General features: G+C 47.2%; 1 protein-coding gene and 2 long non-coding RNA genes across 3 annotated transcripts; all 3 read right to left on the minus strand.

Moving 5' to 3' along the window:
* Window positions 1-11,548: 11,548 nt before the first annotated feature.
* On the minus strand, window positions 11,549-12,084 carry LOC116905603. The gene is made up of 2 exons (XR_004388555.1): window positions 11,905-12,084; window positions 11,549-11,692 (listed from the first exon to the last, which is right to left on the minus strand). It is a non-coding gene; the product is annotated as an uncharacterized LOC116905603 (long non-coding RNA).
* A 221-nt stretch (window positions 12,085-12,305) lies between these two features.
* Window positions 12,306-15,097, minus strand: LOC116905602. Its single transcript, XR_004388554.1, has 3 exons — window positions 14,890-15,097; window positions 12,942-13,097; window positions 12,306-12,322 (listed from the first exon to the last, which is right to left on the minus strand). It is a non-coding gene; the product is annotated as an uncharacterized LOC116905602 (long non-coding RNA).
* Window positions 15,098-16,687: 1,590 nt separating this feature from the next.
* On the minus strand, window positions 16,688-19,087 carry Rhob (ras homolog family member B). The gene has a single exon (XM_032909192.1). The coding sequence runs from the start codon at window positions 18,700-18,702 to the stop codon at window positions 18,112-18,114; it is 591 nt and encodes a 196-aa protein (XP_032765083.1). The 5' UTR covers window positions 18,703-19,087; the 3' UTR covers window positions 16,688-18,111.
* Between the last annotated feature and the right edge of the window lie 3,411 nt (window positions 19,088-22,498).

Consider the following 22,498-nt stretch of genomic DNA (forward strand, 5'->3'; position numbering starts at 1 on the left):
TCTCATTTGGTGGAACAAAAAGAAAATTACACACTTTGATGACTCAACTCCCCCCCCACACACACACAGCTTGGGCTACTAGAAAGGCACAAAAATCTCGAGTCATTTCTGTCTTAGTTCTGGCTACTTGAGGGGTACATTCAGCCTCAACATCCCCATCTGTAAAATGGGAATGCTGAAACTGCCTTGCCTTCCACAAACCCAAAGAAAACTGTAAAATACAGCACTATACTCACATGTAACCACATTAAAAATTAATTAAAAAGCACTACAATATGAGTTTTGAAAAGTATCACTTTCCTAATGGTCTCTGCTTCCTAGCAAGTTGAGCAGACCTGAGTCAAAATGAAAAGGTCACTACTGTCTTCTTCAGTGACAAAAGCCATGCTTTTCTTTATTTTTTTTAAAAGAATTATTTATTTATTTTATGTATGTGGGAACACTGTCACTGTCTTCAGACACACCAGAGGAGAGTATCAGATCTCATTACAGATGGTTGTGAGCCACCATGTGGTTGCTGGGAATTGAACTCAGGACCTCTGGAAGAACAGTCGGGGCTCTTAACCGCTGAACCATCTCTCCAGCCCCTGTGCTTTTCTTTATCAATGACAGGTAACTTTCCCCTGCAGCTTTCAAAGTCACACATTGCACATGTTCAAAGTCTGGGAGTGTCCAGCTGTTTACTACAGCAATGAGGTTGACTCATTATTAACATCGTTATTGTTTGAACGATCCATTCAACAGGGATTTATTGTGGGCCAGCCCTAGCTCTTGGAGTTTGAAATGATCAGTCGGGAATGAATTCCCCAAGAAACCCTGGAAAGCGCCTCTCCAGGTGACACAGTGATTTTAATTCTTTTACTTTTGCCCCTGCTCATGTTTAGCTGGCAAAGATTTTCACCTACACAGCAGACTATCTTCTGTCCCTCATAAAGCGGTCCTTCAACTGCATACAGCCTTGGGCTGTAGGGAGTTGAGCACAAATTAGAACAGCCATCTCTAAGATAGTACCATGTCCTCCTGGGGAGAACAGAACCCATACATGAGGCAGACCAAGGTCATATGCAATGGCCAACTTTATTCAGAGCATCAGCCAGTTTATACTCTGAGGGTTAAGGAGAGTCACATGAGGGGGCTGGAGAGATGGCTCAGCGGTTAAGAGCACTGGCTGCTCTACCAGAGGTCTTGAGTTCAATCCCATAGAGGCATACGAACAAATCACACTAGCCTGTGGTAATGAGTAATCAGAAGTAAATTCACTCCTACCTGCTACCATTGCTACCTCTCCCACAGGACCAGGCTGAGCAGCTCATCCTCAGGTACAACACTTCCCTTACAGCAACATCCCTGTGGGCCGTCTTCAGCGCAAATCTCCCTCTGCACCAGAGGGAAACCCTGGGCCCTCTTTTGAGATAGAACAGGCTCCACCTGTTCCCATTTGCTTCCCAGTTAGGCCATAGGGAGCGACTCTCATCCTTGGCAGTTTGTTTCATAATTGGATTATTTTATGGGGGTCAAAGCCAATGCCGCCATTGATCTTAGGAGTCAGGGACAGGCCCAGGTGATCAGTAGGATAACTCAATTTAGACTTGGGATTTTAGAGAGTACGTTTGGTTGTTTTCTAGGTAATTTACTCAAATACAAGGTAAAAACAGCCCCCTCTGCAAACACACACACACACACACACACACACACACACACTACTGAGGGGAAGTAAACAATGTTTTCCCTAACTGCACACAGCCTACCAGCTCCCCGGCCACTGCTCAACAGACTCGTTTGCCATTGTTCTTCATCCTGTATTAGAATTATATTCTTGTTGGAGTGGGAGGGATAACCAGGCCTCTTACAGAGCCACACGCTCACATTAACGGTCACCACCGCCTCTCCAAAGACCTAGCAGAAGCTGCCCTATTCTCCCCTGTACATTTTAGATCAGGCCACATTCTTGAGCTCTTTTTCCTCTGGTCTAAATAACCCTAGGGGGTTTTTGCTCATCCACTTAGGCAGACAATGAAAAGACTCATCTCCGCTGGGTTACTCTACTGAATATCAAGCGTTTCTGAGTGTATGAAAGGAAGGCCGGGGGCCTGAAGGAGCTCATTAAGAAGCTGTCCAGGCAAATACCAACCACTCAGCCCTCCAGAGGTTACCTCTGGGCTTCAGAGTCAGCTCTACCCTACAAGCTACCCAGCCTCAGCTAGCCCTCAGTGTCTTCTTCCTCTTTCCCAGAGACAAACATAAAGAAGTGGTTAGCTATGGGGCTCGGACTGATACTGGATGGGCTCCCACTTCAGCCCGCAGAACCCTGCTTATGGCTGTTGCTTACCTTCTGTAACTGATCGCCCATATGGGTGCGTACCCAGGTTTACTCAGCCTTGGGCACGCCCCTCCAAAATCCAGCCCAGCAGGAGGCCTGCGGCTTTGTACTCCGGACATTTTCAAATCATCTTGAAAATTCTTGACCGCAGCAATGTTTCTGTTGAGACAGGAGTCAAAGGGAACTAAACAAGAGCCCAGTCCTAGGATAGCAGGTCACGAGTCACGCCCCTGCCGGAAGAAGATACACAGCGAGTTTCCAAGACAACGGAGAGCAAACCCAAAACACTTCATGATTTCCGTGGCTCTAGGTGGATCAGTCTGTCCTGAGGCCAGGAGATAAGAACCCCATTTCCCTCTTTAGACAGTCTGTAACTGCAATCTGGGGGCTACTTTGCACTTCTTCAGTCCCCCCTCCCCGTTTGGGAGCCCCTTGATATTGGGGGCCTTCGGAACCTCACATGGGAAGACAGACAAGTACTGATGTGGAGAGCTGGCTTGAAGCCTAGCCCACAGTAGACTCAAACTTCTCCAGGTGGAGTCGACAGCACAGGCTGAGGTCTCAGATGACAGAGCTCTAGATGTGGGGAGGGTGTGAGGGAGTGGGGGCGCATGGGGGTAATGGGGGGGACTCACCGTGCCCCACCAGACAAGCTGTAGCCCCGTCCACATAAGGGAAAGTGCTTTTGTATTTTTTGAGAATTATGAGGAGGACTGAAAGTACACCAAGAAATACATGCTCACGAGAGAAGATGAGAGAGCAGACTTTGACTTCTCACCCATTTCAGAAACCCTGGGTTCTGAAACCAGGCAAGTCCTGTGCTACTCGTAGTCACAGAGGGTACTCCCAGCATCAAAGGCACGAGGCCTTTCAGGGCATTGGGGCATTCATGAACAGCTTTTATCCTGGGGCTTTGAAGGGAGAACAATAATTCCATGCTTAACCCAAAACATCTTGGGGTGGGGCCATAGCCTTTGAATACTTCTCAGGGTTCCCTGGGGGTTCCCGTGGCTGGGACTGGTGCAGCACAGGCCTGTCTACCACCTGGCTCAGTCTTTTGTCAGAGGGAGCAGGAGCAACTGGCACCGGGGACAATCTGGTTTGACTTCCAGTCACTCGGAATCGTCCATAAGAGCGTGACTCACTCAAAGTCTGTGGCAAAGTGAGATCACAGCCAACTTGACTTCTTTCCAAGATATCTTATCATAGGACCAGCAGCATCTCAGATGAAGTCTTTCTTAAGGAAACCTCTTCCTGTGTACTGGCTCCTAAATCAATGAAACGTTTAAATGGGTTGAAAGTTCACTAGTCACCTGGATTCATAACTCAGGTGGTTAAATTTTTCTAGGTGTTAATTTCCTTGTCTGATTAATAAGGACCATATAACTTATAATTGGTATTCTGTGCTCCTGGGAGGGGGAGGAGGGGAGACAGACAGACAGAGAGAACAAATGTTAGAGTCTAATCTTGGCTTAGATTCCTCTATCAGTCAGCAAGACAGAATGTTCAGGTCCCACGGAATCAGCCGTCAACCATCAGCTCTGGTTTGAAATAGAGCAGAGAAGGATACCCTGCCTGCTGGGCTTCTGTTCTTACAGACTTTTAAAGCCCAAAGACCAGTGCTCTCAAACAGTGTTGGAGCAGGAGGTATTAATGCTAAAACCAACTTATCTCCTAGATGAGGCATAACAAAGGTGTTATTTGTGTATCCATCTATCCATCCATCCATCCATCCATCAATCCATCCATCCATCCATTCACCTATCTTATCTTTCTTGTCTTTCTCCTCTCCCTCTCTCTCTCTCTCTCTCTCTCTCTCTCTCTCTCTCTCTCTCATTGCTCTTGAGGACTCAAATCATATCTACTTGCTATTACTCATAGCTCTAAGCTAGAAGCCCAGCATAAGGTCAGTAAAGAGCAGATGACGAATGTATGGTAAAATAAAGGAACAAAACCTCACTCATGAAAACTACTGAAATCCCCTTGTAATGTTCTGAGGATGTGGTGAGCCCTGATCTACTTACTTCTCAGTGAATTAAACCAAGTGAATTAGTTAATAACTAAAATACCTTTAGACTTTTCTGTTGGTGAGAGCAGGAACACAGAAGGAAGGTGACAGAACTCTTTGTGTTCCTGAGGCTCTGTGAGATCTCAGGCAAACACCCAGTCTCTCTGAGCCTCAGTTTTCTATCTCTTTTTTTAAAAAATTATTTATTTATTTATATTTATACTGTCACTGTATTCAGACACAATTGCAGAGGGCATTAGATTTTATTACGGATGGTTGTGAGCCACCATGTGGTTGCTGGGAATTGAACTCAGGACCTCTGGAAGAGCAGTCAGTGCTCTTACCTGCTGAGCCATCTCTCCAGCCCCATTTTCTATCTCTTAAATGAGCCATTCAGGTTGAAAAATTTGGGGTGTCTCTGCCACTTGCAGTAGTGGGTTAAAAATAAAACTGATAGTATCTTACAGCGGGAAAATCCAGCTGTGAGATAATGGCCTTAACTTAGAAGTTGTTACCCTCTACTTCCTCACTCTGTTTTCTACTCATTAACTTGATTACTCTTTCTTAGTTTTCCAAGAAGCAGTTGTAAAGACTGAGACTTATTCCAGGCCCTCTCTAAAAGTCTGTTAAACTCCTCAGGGCAGGGCAGGCCATTCACATCCACATGGCCCTCTACAGCACAGACCACAAACATCTGCATAGACCACCACCATCTTTGGGGATAGCATGAGTCACAAAGAGAACTCTTAAAGCTGTGATAAGGAGTCTGAATGTAGCTCTCCACAATTAATGGCTTCTTGTGGGGATGTGGATGGGGAAGGACTCAGACTCAGTTTTCTTTAATGGGCTGCCACCAGGAGTTTGACCATGCTCGAGGACAACACAAAGTGGACTTGGTTCTTGGTCTCTCTCTCTCTCTCTCTCTCTCTCTCTCTCTCTCTCTCTCTCTCCTCCCCTTCCTCTTTCTCTTCCTCCTCCTCCTCCTCCTCCTTATTCTTTTTTAGGGCATGAGGGAGGTGCCAAAGGTGGCAGGGCAGACCTGGGAGTTCTGGGAAGTGAGTGCTCCAGGTTTATAATGTGAAATTTTCAATCAATAAAAACATTATAGAGAAGATATCATAAAAGAATGACATAGGAACACCTTTGTGAGGCCATTTCCTGACCTCCTGAAGTATCCCAGGAAACCCACAGGCATGGCCTTTCAAATCATTCTTGATGTAAAGAACTCACCTGAGCCCTACTGTAGAGTAGCCAGAAACAACGACCATCAAGACATGGCAGAGCATGTGGTTCATAAGGATCCTTTCCTTGAGCCTGACCCTTAAGCTCTGTGGTCCCAGTTGGGTGGCTTGGCTCAGGTTTGAGAGTGACTCTACCATGGCTCCAGGCGTAGAACCGATGTGTTCTCTAGGAGGTGTCCAGCCTCTTGGTACCACAATATGATACAAATATGCTGGGCCACATTCACAGCTCTCTTAGGACACAGGTGGTCCGAAGGCCACATGTTGGACACATACAGAAAGCTATTCCCCTCTAGTACCAGGATTCCCACTGGCATGTAAACTCTTGTCTCTCTAAGAAAGATACTCAGGACTTTGTACACTTAAGGAAGTCCCCAGACCATCAAGACCAAGGTCCTCAAACCAAAAGAACAGAAAAGTCCAACCCCACCTTGACGAGGTCCTGGAGGTCAGCAGACTCACTCTGAGGAGCACTCAGGCTGGCTCTAAAGAGATGGGAAGTGATGGGGATCAGCAATGTTTTGCAGCCAAGCCAGGGCAGTCCCCCAAATTCCTCAAGGGGGGCAAGGCAGAAGGCTCCTGTGAGAACTGTACTTGTGAGGCCACTGTTTACCAAGTGTACAGTAAAAGTGTCTAATTGGTAGGAAGAGCCCTCCAGGGCTGGCAACTCCAGTAAAGCAAGGACATGAGAACCCACTGCTGGCTTCTTTCTCCACTCTCCAGAGTTACTTCAGTTCGGATGGATGGTAGCAGCAGATTGGGACCAGGCAGAAGAAGGGTGACAATAGCAGGAATCCCAGAGACGGGCCCTCAGGGATCCTTGGGTACCACCCTCTGCCCCACACAATAAGTTTGCCAAGTGAGACAAAAGATTCCTCCAGTGCTGTAGATTATAATGTCCACTTCAAGAAATGAAACCAGAGAAGCAGTTTCCTGATTTTCTGCAATGTGAAAACACAACGCTCCTTGTTCAAAAAAGTAATGCAAATGTGAAGTCACCGTCAACACCACCTAAACAGAGGATCACATGCTGGGGAAGTCAGCCCTGTCTGCAGGGGGTCAGGTAAGTCATTCCCAGGGGAGTTTGCCCTCACTGTCTGAGAATAGGTTAATCATAAACATGCCTTCTGATCTGTGAAGGAGAAGGAGGTAGGGAAAGCGAAGAGAGGAGGAGAAGGCAGACGAAGACTGCAACTAAAGATCTTTCCTTCCATATTCAAGCTTCACTGGGTGTAACTAGATGTAACCTTCCTGGTATTTATATGGTAGCCATGTGACTAGGGAATCTTCCCTCCATCCTTCCCAGCGATGAATGTTTTGAAATTTAACGGCCATTGACAGGTATTAAGAAGGTAGGACCGTGGGCTTGGAGAGATGGCTCAGCGGTTAAGAGCACTGACCGCCCTTCCAGAGGTCCTGAGTTCAAATCCCAGCAACCACATGGTGGCTCACAACCATCTGTAATGGGATCTGATGCCCTCTTCTGCTGTGTCTGAAGACAGCTACAGTGTACTCGCATACATGAAATAAATAAATTAAAAAAAAAAAAAAAGGTAGGACCGTATACCAACTATAAAGGGCTTCTGGATAGTGAATAGGATTAAATGATGTCATCAGAGTAGAGTAATGATTGAATTACAGGTGGCTTTATAAGAAAGAAAATCTAAAAGATATACACACATGCATACATGCACATATATTATTAACCTCCAGAACTAGAAGCCTTTTTGCCTTATAACTTACCCAGGCTTTGACAGTGCCCAATTAACCACAGAAACTAGACCAACTCACTCCAGCCTTGAAAGGTCAAGGAAGGTTGTCATAGAAATTGAATGATAGTTGTTGTCCCAAGTTCTGAAGCAACAGAAACTTGCCCCTCTTGGGCCCTAAAAGTCCAGAGAAAAAACTACTACCTACAGAAAGAATCTTATCCTCTAGATTTCATGTTTTTTCTAAGGGAAAAAAAATCATACACAATTCTTAGTATACATATTGTTATTATTCTATTTATTTATTTTTTTCTTTTCTTTTTTTCGGAGCTGGGGACCAAACCCAGGGCCTTGTGCTTGCTAGGCAAGCATTCTACCACTGAGCTAAATCCCCAACCCTATTATTCTATTTATTAAGACCCCAGATATCTGGAGACTCTGCCACAAGGAATTCCTAGGGATGGTAGAAGTTAGCCCGGATCTCTGCTGTCTTCCTGAATATAGGCCTGGTGTAGTGTACAACACACGTGTGTAGAACCTGGTAGAGCATACCACGCACGCGTGTAGACTGACAAGGAAAGCTAGAGTGATTTTCAAGCGTGAACGTCCTGAAAACTTTGCTATGAAGTGTTGGGATATCAGCTAGGAGAGTCATAGAAAAAGACAAGGACTTTTACTTTAAGAAATTGGTGAGGGACGGAATCTTTAGGCCTTCTGCTTCAACCAGAGCAGTAGGAAAGCCACAGGAAGAACTACACCAAGATGTTCTTATCTCTTGAAGCCTCACACTGCATAGAAAATGGGCATCCCCTGCAGAGAGCTCACAGGAGCCCCAGGGGGCTACAGATGTTGGACTTAGACCCCTTCCTGATGTTCTCAATCCGTCCTATATTTCTGAACCACCAGGATCTGACCGTCTCACCCACCACTTTTTTTTTTTTTTTTTTTTTTTTTTTTTTTTTTTTTTAGGAGCTGGGGCTAAATCCCCAACCTCACCCACCACTTTTTTTTTTTTTTTTTTTTTTTTTTTTGGAGCTGGGGACGAACCCAGGGCCCTCCTGCGCTCTACCACTGAGCTAAATCCCCAACCCTCACCCACCACTTTTAAAAAGAAACTTTATATCTACCCAGCTCAGGTTCTGCATCTTTAAACTCAAATAGCATTTTGACCCTTGGCCTAGTGAAGGAGAGGCCTGACCAATCACAGTATGATTTGAAGAGGATGAGTCAGAATGAACCCGGCTGAGGTAGCCTGTTGCCAGCCAAAACCTGAAGTCACACTATACGCAACCAACTCTGCCCTCTATAGCCAATTACCATAGGGCAACCTTCCCACCTCATGATATTCCAAAATTTGCCCCAAATTTCTTAGAATTTAGAATCTGACACAGATGAATTGATCTGACATTCTATCTCAAAGTCACTTAGAAAGAAGCCAAGCCAAACCAAACCAAACCCCAAAACCCTTTATTGTGGACCAGGAACAGTCAAGTACCTCGCTAGTGACTACCCTTGCCAAAACACAGTCCAGATCTCATCGAGGTCAAGCGTTACCAAAAGGTCAAAGTTCAAGGGCAGTTTTCCGAAAAGGTTGAAGTTGTGGCCAAGGTGGGCATGGAGAGATTTGCTTTGAGCAAGAAATTCCAGCTGGTGCTTTGCCCTGGTGATATAAATTTTTTTTCAATATGCCTTGACAAGAAAGTTAAAACAAGGGCCGTGAAGCCAACCTGTCTAAGGGGATTTTCTTCAGCCTGTCCACTCCTGCAGTCTAATGAAGCTTCACTCCTCCCTCCCTGCTAGACAAACAAGTCTGTCCCGACTTAAAAGGATTAGCGAGCTCAGTTGCCTTGGAGTTAGTGAACTCCCCAGCAGACTCTGGGCTCTGACACTCACAGTCTGGCCGCCAAATGACCAAGCCAACCTCCCTTCTTCCTTTCCACTCTTTATGGTTGAGTCCGAGGATTTGCCTGGGCTGCAAAGAGACAGAAACTTGCCTTCTTGGTTTACCGATGAAACCTTTATATTCGGAGCCTAGTACATTTGCACCCTGCTCACAGGAGATTAACAGATAATTCTTTGTAGTGTATATGTCTGGATTTCTTACGGGCGGTCAACATCTCTACCGGGACTCACGCCACCCTGGCAAGTTACCAGTGCTCCTTCTGTCTATGAGTATGTCATGCAGGTGGGGCTGGCCAGTGCCCCTGCAGCTTTGTGCTCCGGCCAGCCGCGCTCCTTGTTATGAGTCCATGAGTCAACAGACTGGCGCCATGCCAGAGCAGCCTCTGCTGAACATTCAGGAGCACGTTGCTCTTAGGAAGAAAACCTGATGGTCCCAGACCCTTCTACTGCACAGGGGAAGGATTCCATTTCTGCCGCCACTTGCCCTGGGACCTCCACGGCAGGCACTACTTTCCTACATAAGCTGCCAAGTTCATCCGTGCAGTTCTCAGGGTCTCCAGTTTATCAAAGGCCCCCTGAGCCCCAGGAAGGATTCGGTGACTGTGTAGTTAGTCACTACGCAGCTGTGATGTGCTGGCTCCTGCACCAGATGCTGACGATGCCAAACAATGGGTGCCATACAATCCTCTGCGGACCTTAAGATTGAAAGGCTCTTCTATCCAAGTCTGACGGGATCGTTTTTGTTTTATCTTATTATATTTTATTTTGCTAATGGTTATTATACCTTAAATGCCTATTTTTATTTTCCTAACTGGAGACAGGAAGGGGGTTTATCTGGATGGGGGGTTGGGTGGGAGGACTTAGAAGGAGTAAAGGGAGAAGAAACCATAATCAGTATATATTATGTGAGGGTGAAAAAAATCTATTTTTAATAAAAGGAAAATAAAAGCAAAAAGAAAGATCTTCCAAATAAAGAGTTTTCACGGTGACACAGTCACAGACTCAGCTAAATTTCTCCCATTTCCACTTCACACTTAAGGTACTGAGAGGAATCCACTCATAGGCTGGCACGCAAGGCTGTCTGAGGACTTCGAATCAACTAGGCACCGTGCCAACGTTTCACGTTTAATCTTTGAAATTATTTTACAAATAAAAAGGCTGAGGCAATCATGTATAAAATATAATTGACCCTGGAGGGTCGGCAGATGGCTCTGCAGTTAAGGGTTGGATTGGAGGACTGGAGTTCTGACCCCAGAAGTCAGGTGTGGTTTACTGTAAAGCCCAGCACTGACGGGAGCCTAAATAGAATCTCTGAGGCTTGCTGGCTGCTAGACTAGCTAAGTAAAAATATACATAAACAAACAAACAAACAAAGCTCTAGGGTCAGTAAAAGAACCCACGTCGAACAAATAAAATGGAGATAAAGATATTTGATACCCAGCATCCTTTTCTGATGCACAGAGGCCCACCCACACACCTGCATACACCTCACACATACACATGCACACACACATGCCCCCCCCCACATACATACTCACTAATTAGCCCAAGATGCCCAGGCTGTCCATGGTGCAGCGATGGTGCAGAGATGGTGCAGGCCTTTTGCCTGTGAGCTTCGGCTTTCCAGATACCCCATACTGTCCATGCTGCTGTGGAAGATGAAGGAACACAGTGAGCTCCCCGTGCATACAGAAGGGAGGTGCCCTCCCTCTCCTACCCTACTCTTCTGCCCCTCACTTGATGGATCTCTTTCATCATCAGCCGAGGATGAAAGGGATAATAGAAATGGTGGGGATGGTGACGTGTGCCTGTGACCTCAGCCACTGCTACCACAGGCCTCCCCTGTACCCCACTCGTGATCCTGCAGATCCTTCTGGATGCTCTGTGTTTACTTTTGGTTGCTATGTCGCCCAGAGGCATCAGATCACAGCAAAGCCTTGGGAGAAAATGCCTGGCTCGCTCTGCCAGGTTTGCCCTTTTCCCTTTTGAATTGCTTGTGCATTTGCTGCATTTTTGCCTTGGGTTAGTCTGTCGGATTCAGCCGGGAACCATCTGTACACCTCACAGATTTTACCATCACTCAAACGGTTAAAACTCTGAACAATTCCTCTGGGGCCCAACTAAACCCAGAGAGAACCCAGGCCAGCTAGCTTAGGTTCACGTTACCTTCTTTACGTCCTTGGGGTCTCCATTTGGCCAACTCCAGACATCCTTGGGTGGAATTCGTAGTCATGTGAACGCACGATGCAAAGGAAAGGACAGGCGTGGCTCTCCCATTTCCAGAGTCTGCCTGCGTATGCGATCCCATATCCGTGCCTTCCACATTTGGCTATTGCTGAAGAGTGTATATTTTACAAGTGCTTTTTTCTTAAGCGCTCATATAAATAACACTTTGTATACTGTCAGGGATCCACGTAAAACTTTTCTGCTATTCAAATAGCACGTGCGTTCTTGCGTCCCTTTGAGGTGCTTCTAGAAGGTTTTAGTTGTTTATCCAAAGGTCAAACAAGCTCTGGAACAAAATGGAACGGATCAAATTCACTTCTTGTAACACTTGATTCTTACCTTTTCAGGACTGAAGAGAGAAGCGAACTCTCAACTTGCAAACCAGTAAACAGAGATGAGTCCTTAAAGCCAGAGGCTTGCTTCCCCCGGCCCTTCTGAAATGGAGAGACAGGCTTCGTTCTGCCAAGCTGCCAACAAAGGACTCACACCTTTGCTCACCTTCCTCTGAAACTTGAGGCTAAGCCCACAGTGTGACACCCTGAGTACACGCAGCCACCCAGGTGATCCTGTGGAGGTGGCTCTCAGCCCTGGAAACGAGTTGCTGCTGTCTGGTTCAGGAGCTTTGACACCTCCTCCCAGAGACCTGGCTGGGTTGATCGCATCATGCACTTTTGCTAGGGGGGGGGGGCGAGGAGGTTTCAGAGAAGAAGGCCTTTTCTCCATTGGTATTATCAGTGTGCAAAGCCCGGCCTGAAACAGAACTGATTTAGGCTGTAGATGTAGCTCAGTTGTAGAGCACGTGCTTAGCACGCAGGCATCAGGCCCTGGGCTCAGTCTCCAGCAGAGCAATATGGCAGCTGTAGCGGCCATGCTGGTGGTGGTGCTGGTGGTGGTGCTGCTGGTGGTGGTGATAGAACTAGGGAGACAGACAATTGGCAAAGTTCTTTCTGTACAATGATTAGGGCCTGAGTTCGGTCTTCAGAATCTATGGACAGGCAGGGGTGGCACACAGCTTTAATCCCAGCAATAGAAGCCCTAACTAGGACACCCAGGAAAGTCCTTGCTTCAAAGACTCTATTCTTATCCACAAAAATTGAGGCCTCTCTCTATGACCTGAACCTGGAATAATAGTCGGATACAGGAAGTAAGGGCAGCGGTCATCGCCAAAGATATTTGGCTCACGATATGTAGGAAACCATATCATCAGTACTGCCTTCTTATCCCCTTTACCTGGATCTGCTCATTTGGTTCTTATTTGTGGCTTAAATAATGGCACTGACATTCTCAAAGTTACTTATGCCAAGGTCCTGAGGTTGCCATGGTGACTCCCACTAAGATTCTCACAGCTTCTCCTTCCTGCCTCCCATCTGCTTTACCTTCCAATGTCCAGTTCCTCATTTCTAATGGACTGTGGTAAAGTTTTCCTCAAGATCTCACACACACACACACACACACACACACACACACACACACACACACACACACACACACACACTCACACACACACCTGTCCTCAACACTCCGGTCAGTTTTACCTTTCTCAAATCATAATCCCGACACAGATTGTTGTCCTGAAGCCAGACAGCCTTAGGTCCCAGTCTCTAGGACTTTTGTGACCACGAACACACTTGATTTCTGCCTTGTGAGAAAGCTCTTGCGCCAGAAAACACAGCTCAACCGTGCCTGAATTCCTGATTTATACAAAACTCTGAGGCAATGAATGGTTTCCTAAGCCACTGAGCTTTGCAATGATTTGCTATGTAATCACAGATATTAATATAAGAATTAAATAAAATCGTAAACAAAGGGCTTAGAATAACACTTGGTGCATAGTCAATCAATCTTGGCTAATATTATTATTGTTGCTTACCTAAACGTACGTAATACTAGATGGAATAGTCTTAATGAGAGGGGAGATGAAGTCTATTTATCTACGGCATGCCAAACTCTTCACAAAGTACTTAACCCAGGGTCTCTCAGCTAGTATCTTGTTGACTACAAGGTTAAACAAGATGGACTGTTGACATAGCTCAGTTTGTAGGGTGCTTGCCCTATCATCTTAGGTTCAAACACCATATAAACAGGGCATCGTAGAACATGCATATTTGTAATCCCAGCACTTAAAATGTAGAGGCAGGAAGATCACAAGTTCAAGCTAATCCTCCACTATATAGCTACTTCAAGGCTGCCTGGGCTACAGGAGACCCTGTGGAGGGAGAATGAATAGGAAAGAATGAATTGAGTCCTCTAGACTCTTATGTGGGCAGCTGAGGGTTAGGGACATAGTCTGGTTACCCAGGTTCTTTCTCTAGCCTGAAGGTGAACCAAGGGATGTGGTAAATATCCAAGAAACTGAAACACAAGGTACATCTGAGTATTCATTGCTTTACTGATCCAAGATGTGTTACCCAGGAGCACAGTTTTTACAAAACCAGCCCAGGTCTGCACTGCATTCTTGGAAGACACAGAGAAAGCATTGAAATAATCAGTAACCACCTTCTTCCCTGGCCTGCCAGGCACATTCTGAGCTGTGGATGGGAGGGGAGAGCACAGGATTGAATGAAGAAATATATGCCAGAGGGGCTATACACACAGTTCCCACCCCAAAGAGACCACGCCTAACGAGTGACAAAGAAGCCATCCATACATGTCATCAAATCATTAGTAGCCCAGTTGCCCACCCTCCCCCTCACTATTCCTTCCACCTACACTTCACCCACTCAAATGACTTCCTCTATAACATCTTCCCTAATGTTCGTGATAAATGTTGGAACCGCTGCCCTGAGCGCGTCCCCACCTAACCGAGGATGCTCGCTCCCGGTGAGGGCATGGCTACCATTGCCTGAGCCAGAAGCTGTGACCTAGTTCCTGAAGGGCAAGGATTGCTCTTGTAGCGTCCATCTCATCGGGACTAACAGAGATACAGAACAAAGTGTTCTGTTTCCTCTCTGTGCTCCCCAGGGAAGGAAGTCATGCAGGACATATCAGAAGTCTGCAGAAGTTGGTCCACTTTAATGTGAAAGCTGCTTGCCCACTCTCCATTATTCCAAGCCACACACACCCTCCAAGCGTGGTCCCAGATCTCACAGCACCAATGTCATTTAGGGCTCCATCAGAAACTCTCGTTTCTCACACCCCCACTAAGACCGACTGGATCAGAAACTCTGAGGCGACCATTAGCGGCGATCTGCGTTTTAACCAGATCACCACAGGATTCCTGTCACACAAATTCTAAAATCCCCATTTTGAGTCTACTAAGATACATGTGGAAAAGACCTTCCAATGCAGACTGAATTAAAATTAAGATTAAAGAATTCTAGACAACGCCCCTTACTGTAAAATGTCCGGGATCAATGAAAACGCCCCCCCACCCCACTATTTTTCCGAAAAACAGTTCAACTGGCTGTTAAATGAACTCGATGCGTTTATTTTAAATGTGCAAAATGAATTTTCATATCCTAAGAATAACACCAGATGTTTTACCTTTCTTTCCTAATTGATTTTCCAGCCTACAGCAATCCATCTTTATATTTTCCAGTCGGGTCCTGGTGTAACAAAAAAAGTGCGTTCTGGCAGGAATACTGTAGTAAGTGCCCTGAATCTTAAAACAAGTGTGATTCGGGCTGCCGTGCTATATCTGTGTGTTGGTCTTCCCCCAAACACGGACAAACAGCCTTGGGTACCAGGCAGTTCTGCACTGGCAGGAAGTCCAGAATGGGCCTTTTCAGGAGACGGGGTCTCCAGGCTCTCAGACAGCAGGCTGCAGAGCTCTGTTCTGGGCATTTGGCCCAAGCCTGAGTTCTTCCCCAACAGAGAGTTCCTACACTCCCTGGTACGGGAGGACTCTGACTCTGAGATGTGCAAGTAAACACCGTTTTTCATTGGGAAGACTTGTCTCTAAAATGAAAAGAAATGAACTGTGGGATAAAGAGGAATGGTGTTGGACGGGGAAGGAGCAAGTTTTGCCCAAAGAAGTAGCCACCCAGGGTGGACCCAGCCTCTGCACTCCTGGCAGAGCCCAAACAATCCCCTACTGTTGGCCTATGGGCCCTGGCGCTGCGGAGCTAGAGGCTCTGCTCCTAAACGCTTAAATGGGTGAAAGATCACCACAGACAGGTTTTTCTGAGCTCACAAAAAGTGCTTCAGAGTCTGAGGGAAGACAGGAAAACAGAAGCCTCTTCTTTGAAGCATATGACTTCAAAGGAGGCCTCCCCAGCTTGGACCCAGGGGGTGGAGGGTGGGGGTGAGGCATGGAGAGGGTGGCAACCCAGCTCGAAGAACCCAGAAAGCAATGCTGCCAAAAGCAAAAACACAGCCCTGAAGTAGACGGGAGAGGTTGGCACCCTTCCCTGGAAGCTTCTCGGAGCTGGCAGGTTTGAGCCCTCCCGTCTACAGCAGGGTTTTAATGTGGTCTCCTAAGACCGAACCAGCCTGTCTAGCCAGAGTACACTGGAGAAGGAAGCCTGTCTGAAATTAGGGGGCCTCAATACTGAATCTCAAATTCAAGTCTCAAAGTCTGCTCTAGTCACCCAGGGCCCTTTCTGGTCCTTAGAGGAAGGCATCATGGGTTCCTTTGTAAACATTCAGGCAAAAGTTCTGTAATTAAAGAGCCAGCTCCTTATTTCAACTCCCTCCCAAGGCTTCCACTCAAGAACGCCACACACATATCCCTTTCTCAGAGATACCGGCTTAGTTTCTGGGAGTATTTTTGTTTGTTTTTGAGACAGGGTTTCTCTGTAGTCCCGGAACACACTCCATAGACGCTCGAACTCAGAGATTCGCCCACCTCTGCTGGATCGAAGGCATCCACCACCACTGCCCCACCACTACCAGGCTATACCCCACCAGTTAATTCCTAGCCTGGCCCTGCATGTGATTAACCACCCCTAAAAACATTAAAAAAAAAAAAAGTCATCTAAGTTTAACGTTCACAAATGACAACCTCTCTTGTTGTCAAAGTGAGACAAGCAGCACCCCAGAATAAACCTCAGATACTTTTTAAAGACCTACAGACGAAGTCAAACCAAGACCTTTGGCCTCACGTAATAGGACTAAATTCACAATAATTAGTACACTCTGGGTGTCTGGTTGACAAGCTTATCCGCCTCAGGGAATCTGACAGGAATAACCTGGCCTCTTGGGGTCACCCAACCCCTAAAAGGTGCTAGGTTCATTGACCATATTTACCAAATAGAAGCAGTTACTGCCAGAAAGGGTCTCTTCCCTTACCCCCCCACTTCAGACGTTTTCTATGACACTATTAAGCCACAGGAGCCGTTTATAAATGTCATCATCATAGTCTTTTAATATTTTACATAAAAAACTGTATACACAGCTTATAGAACTTTTATGTAAACATCATAAGCTCACCACTTTGTCATCTGTCAGTTTATTTTAAAAAAAAATAAAACAAAAACAAAACAAGACAATTTAGTAGAAGTACCACTGGGCTGGGAAAAGAGGGAATAAGGAAGAGGAAGCTTTGCTCTGCACAGAGAATGTACAGAAAATTTCACATAGATGAAGAGACTTGTCTTGTGGGGGGAGGGAGGGAGGTTTAAATAGACCCCAATACGTGTTGCCTTCCTTTACCAAAACTGTGCGTATGCTACACAAATTTTTAAAAAGTCACATGGTTGACACTTTTTTCAAGAAAACAAAGCAAAAATTAGAATCTTTTTTGTAATCTCCTTAAAGTCATCATAGTTTGTTTAAAAAAAAAAAACATCAGAAGTAGATGAGGTTACAGCATACAAGTGTGGTCAGAATGCTGCCTTATGCAAATGACAAGTGCACTGGGTGTCAAACAATGGGACAATTGTGCAAAGAATTCTTTCATCAACAACAAAAAAAGCTTCAGCCTTTAAATAAATTCAGCAACAATAGTCTCTCGGACTGAACAATGTTCACTTGTAGGACAGGCACAAAGTTCGCTTATGGCAAAAGTGACCCCACAGCACACCCTGGATCCTCTGCAGGTGGCTGGAAAGGAGGTTCGCTGGGGCTTGGCCCAGGAGACACTGTGTCTGGGAGCTGCTTCCTCTCAACCCCAAGTCAGTTGCAAATGTCTTCCCCAGGGTGTGGAAAGATGGCCGAGTCCAGTTCATGCTTGGATGGGTGGGCTCCTGACCCAGCCTGGGAAGAGTTGCTCATGGGCCCTGGTCACACCACTCACCACTAAACAATACCATTCTGCCTCCGAAAATAAAATCTGTATTTATGTAACATCCCCATCCTCCCCAGCCCTCCCCTCCCGTGATTCCAGGGGGTCTATGTTACAGACATGGAGCAACAGTAGTGGCTTGCTGGTTACAAGCGAACATCTGCTGGGGCTCAACCACTCTGCGTGCCCCTGGGGAAACCAGAGGCGGGGGTGGGGCAGGAGTGGGGTAGGGGTGTAGGGAGTCGTACACACACACAACCACACTTCGAGGCCTGGCTCTTTAGAAAAGGACGCTCAGGAACCCCTTGGCACTCAGCAGGGCGCCCAGGCCTGTGCCACACAGCTGGACACACACAGACACTGGGAAGGGGGGAGCTCGGTGCCCACGCTAATTTTCAGCGTGACCAGCCAGAGCCACCAGCAGATGTCAGGCAGTCTGGTGGTGTCCTCGGGGGCAGGGGTCTCCCTTTCTCCGGGTTAGTGGGCGACCGGGCCAAGGAGGGGGAGCCACGCTGGCAAGGGCGTGAGGCAGGGCGCGGCCCTCATAGCACCTTGCAGCAGTTGATGCAGCCATTCTGGGATCCGTAGCGCTTCTGCAGCGCGGCGCGCGTGGCCGTCTCGAAAACCTCGCGCACGCCCTCCTTGGTCTTGGCCGAGCACTCGAGGTAGTCATAGGCTTGGATGCGCACCGCCATGGCGCGGCCGTCATCCGTGCGCACTGGCTCCTGCTTCATGCGGGCCAGCTCCGTGCGGACATGCTCATCGCTGCGCAGGTCTTTTTTGTTGGCCACCAAGATGATGGGCACATTGGGGCAGAAGTGCTTTACCTCGGGCACCCACTTCTCGGGGATGTTCTCGAGAGAGTCCGGGCTGTCTACCGAGAAGCACATAAGGATGACGTCGGTGTCCGGGTAGGAGAGCGGCCGTAAACGATCGTAGTCCTCCTGGCCCGCCGTGTCCCACAGCGCCAGCTCCACCTGCTTGCCGTCCACCTCGATGTCCGCCACATAGTTCTCGAACACGGTGGGCACGTACACTTCGGGGAACTCGTCCTTACTGAACACGATCAGCAGGCACGTCTTGCCGCACGCGCCGTCGCCCACCACCACCAGCTTCTTGCGGATGGCCGCCATGAGCTCGCCGGGCGCGGGCAGCAGGAGGGGCCCGCGAGCGCCTCGCCGCCGTCCCGCTCCCTGCTTGCCGCTTCCCGCTCTCCCGCGACCGCGCGATGCGGGCTAAGCACGCTAACTGCACCTGGACCCCGCGGTGGAGCGTTCTCTCGGGGCGCTCCGGCTGCCGCGGCAGGGGCGCAGGGGCATACGATGCACGGAGTGTCGCCGCGCTGCTGCCGGGTGGTGCTGTGTGGTTCTCGGCTGTCCCGGAGCTGCGCTGCTTTGTGCGAGGCGATGGCTGATGTTGCGGACCCGGCCTAGCTTCTTTCCCGGGGCGGGTTCTTCTCCAGACCTAGGGTACAGGGGCGCAGGCGACGACAAGCGGACTGCGGTGGCAGATGCGGGCTGCGGCCCTAGCGCCCGCTATTTAAAGAGTCCGGCCACTTTCTTAATATAGCCACCCAATGGGAAGCCATAGGGCTGAGCTCATCGCTGCGGAGCTTAGCTCCGATTGGCCGACCGCTGCAGTCCGAAGGCGGGTTCGCGTCAGCTTGATTGACAGCCCTGTCCGCCGGGCTGGGAGAGGCGGTTACTGTGGAGTCTGCGCAGCGACCGCCCCGTAGGGTTGTGTAGCAGCCGGGTCCCCGCCTTCGTCGCAGCCTCTCTAAGCGCGACACGGTGGAGCAGGCAGCCTGGAGCCCTCCGGGTCTGGGCGGGCAGTTCCGAGCCGAGCTACACTTTTGTGGGGCGTTGGCTGCTCCCACAGCTTAAGATTTATCTAGCTTCGGATCGAACTCCCGATCAAACATGGGGGGGAAGGGCGGCGCCTTTAACGAGATTTTGTTTTCACTTAAACAGACACCCATGCTCGGTTTTTTTGGGTTTTTTTTTTTTTTTTTTTTTTTTTGTTACCTACCCAAGGGTTTCATTCTTTCTTACTTTCTTTGGGTGACTAAACCCTCTTCTGCTCTGGGCCGAACTCTGGTACTTTCTCAGAGGCAGCCTTTGCACAGAGAGAAGCCCACAGTAAATTGTGTGGGCCTGGGTGAGTCCTCTCTAGGCTTTTCTCTTCAAGGCCCGCACTTAGGTCTCCGGGTGAAGAAGATGAGAATCTAGAAAAGGCACAGCTGTAGGACAAAGGAAAGAGAGGTACAGAGGGCATTCCGCTGAAAAAGAAACCATCCATCTTAGGCAACCTTCACCCAGTTCTACAACATTACATCTGATTCCAGTCCTAAAGCCAGAGAACTGCTTGAAGTACACTGTGCAAGAAAACCCATCCACTCCAACAGCTCTCATCGAGGAGAAAGGCTTAACGCTGGGGAAATAGGCATGCAGTCAGCCTCACAGGGGACTTGCAGGCGGGCACACGGTTACTGCGTAGAGAATAAAGTTTCTTGGCATACACCGGGTCTTAATCGGTGAATTAGCCCATCCTGCAGGAGATGACACCTCCTCCTATCTTAAAGGATTTAAGTCAGTCCATTGTAAGAAATAGAAAAGGCAGAAAGCAGCAAAGGGAGTCACCGAGGGTCTTCCTCCGAAAAGAGAAACTGAACAAAGGGAAAAAAGAGGAAAGAAAATGGCTTAATATAGCTGCTTGGGGTCCCTCATGGAGGACTAGGCTAAGGGTACCAGCTAAGAAAAAGCTCTATCTAGAGTAGAGGAAATGACCCACCATGAGGATAGTGCCCATTTCTTTGTCTCCTTCCCTGGACTGTGAGTTGTCTGAGGGCCAGGATTTCGTGTCATCTGAGCATCTTGGAAGACCTAGCACTATGCCTGGTCCTTTGCAAGAATCAGTAAATGGTTGGTGCGGTGGTAGGCCTGTCCACCTGTAGACCCAGACACACAGGAGGCTCGGGAGTTGAGGTTTTGCCTCTAAGGGGTTGGAGATCAGTCTGGGCAACAAAATAAGAGAGAGGGATAAGGGGAGGGGCAGATGACTTTGGGCGCTAACCCGATTTCTCAAAAGTGGAGCTTTTTAGTTCTTAACACTAGGTTCTGCTATAATCTGACCAAACCCATACAGTCAGTAGCCACTGTTTTCACATAGGATTCCCATGTTACAGTTTCTATGTATCTGTACAGATATGATGAAGTTATACTGTTCCATTAGAGCCAGAAGAGCTGTGTTTCCTATACTCTCTCTGGATTATCTCCATCTCAGGGCCCAGTCTTTGTTTTTCTCCGCTCTAGTTTTTCAGACCTAAGGAACTGTCACATGGTTTTGTTTGTTATTGGTTTAGGAAGTCAGTCTGCGCGCACACACACACACACACACACACACACACACACACACACACACACACACACCACATATGCACATATGCCTGTTACGGGAAAAAATATTATCTACACATATTCTTCTCCTCTTAGTTAATACGTTTGATTGCTGCTTTGTTAGCATTGTTTCCCGTGGTCTTAATATAGCTTGGGAATGTTGGCCATGTCTTTCAGCTTTAAATATTAAGAAAATATAAAACAGAGCTTTGTACCATGTGGTTCTTAAAAAAAACAACAACTTAAAAACAAAGAATCAGGAAACAGGATTAGGTCCACTCACTTCCTGATTTCCAGACGTATTATACGGGGTGTTCCAAGCTCAAATCTCTATATTGAAATAATTGCTAAAAATACAAAGTGGGCAAAGTATGCCAAAGTAAAGAGGGAGAAAATTCTCATTCTCCTGCGGCTTCTTCCTGGCATTTTTTCACACTCAAAACACTTGGCCTTCTCAAGGACTGTCGAAGGGCTTCACAGACCTCACTGTTCATAGGATTAACTTTTCCAAACTTGGTGGCATGGGATTTATAGTACCCCCTTGTCCAGCCCTACATCCTTCAAAATGCACTTTCATTGCAAGGCAATGGCTACATTTAATTCTTCCCCAGGAGTTATGAATACATAGATTCAGTATATGATGGGTAACATGCTCATACCAGTGTGAGGGCAGAAATTATCTTTCCAACATTAAGGGGCTAATCTATTTCTGGTCTGCAACCTATTTTATCTGCCCTTTGTTTGTTTTGTGGGTTTTGTTGTTGTTGCTGTTTCCCCAACCCCCAGGGGCAGCTGTAAATCACACCCTACTAGATCAGACCAGATCAATCCAGAGACTGGAATTTTCACTAGATTTTAGTGCCACCTTGTGGCACTCTCTCTAACATTTTTCTTTAAAAAAAAAAAAAAAAAAAAAAGAGAGAGAGAAAGCACTTGAAATTAGCATTTGTGAATATTTTTATTTTAAAATCCTTTACAAGATATAAAACTCTAAAAAATTTCACAAGAAGATTCTTTGTGAATTTTTTTTTTTTTTACACGTTTGTTGTGTGTGTGTGTGTGTGTGTGTGTGTGTGTGTGTGTGTGTGTGTGTTGCTCTCCAGCTCCTCTGTCCCTTAACTTGAGACCTAATTTGACTTGGGGTTTCAAAACAGAATAGCGAATTCCTCAGAGAACCAACATAGTATGACTATTAAACCTGGGAACTTGGACAATGACCTTTCGGTCTGACCTCTCTTTCTGTCTAACCCGGAATCTGGGGAAAGATATAAAGGGCACTGGCGTTGCTGCTCCAAAGCTGTGCTACTGCCACCAACCACGGGTGGGTACAAGTACTTGAGGTGTCCCTCACACCACGAAGGAATTAACTCTAGTGTCAAATTTTAACTGAAATAGTCAAGACTGACGTTAGAAGGGCTGAGATGTGTGTATACAGTTGGTAGAGTGCTTGCCTAGCCTGCCAGAGCCTTGAGTTCGAGCCCCAGAACCAAATAAACTGTCATGGTGGGAGGGGAGTGAAGCAGGCAGATTAGGA

Source organism: Rattus rattus, chromosome 7, assembly GCF_011064425.1.
Source record: "Rattus rattus isolate New Zealand chromosome 7, Rrattus_CSIRO_v1, whole genome shotgun sequence".
Taxonomy (NCBI): Eukaryota; Metazoa; Chordata; class Mammalia; order Rodentia; family Muridae; genus Rattus; species Rattus rattus.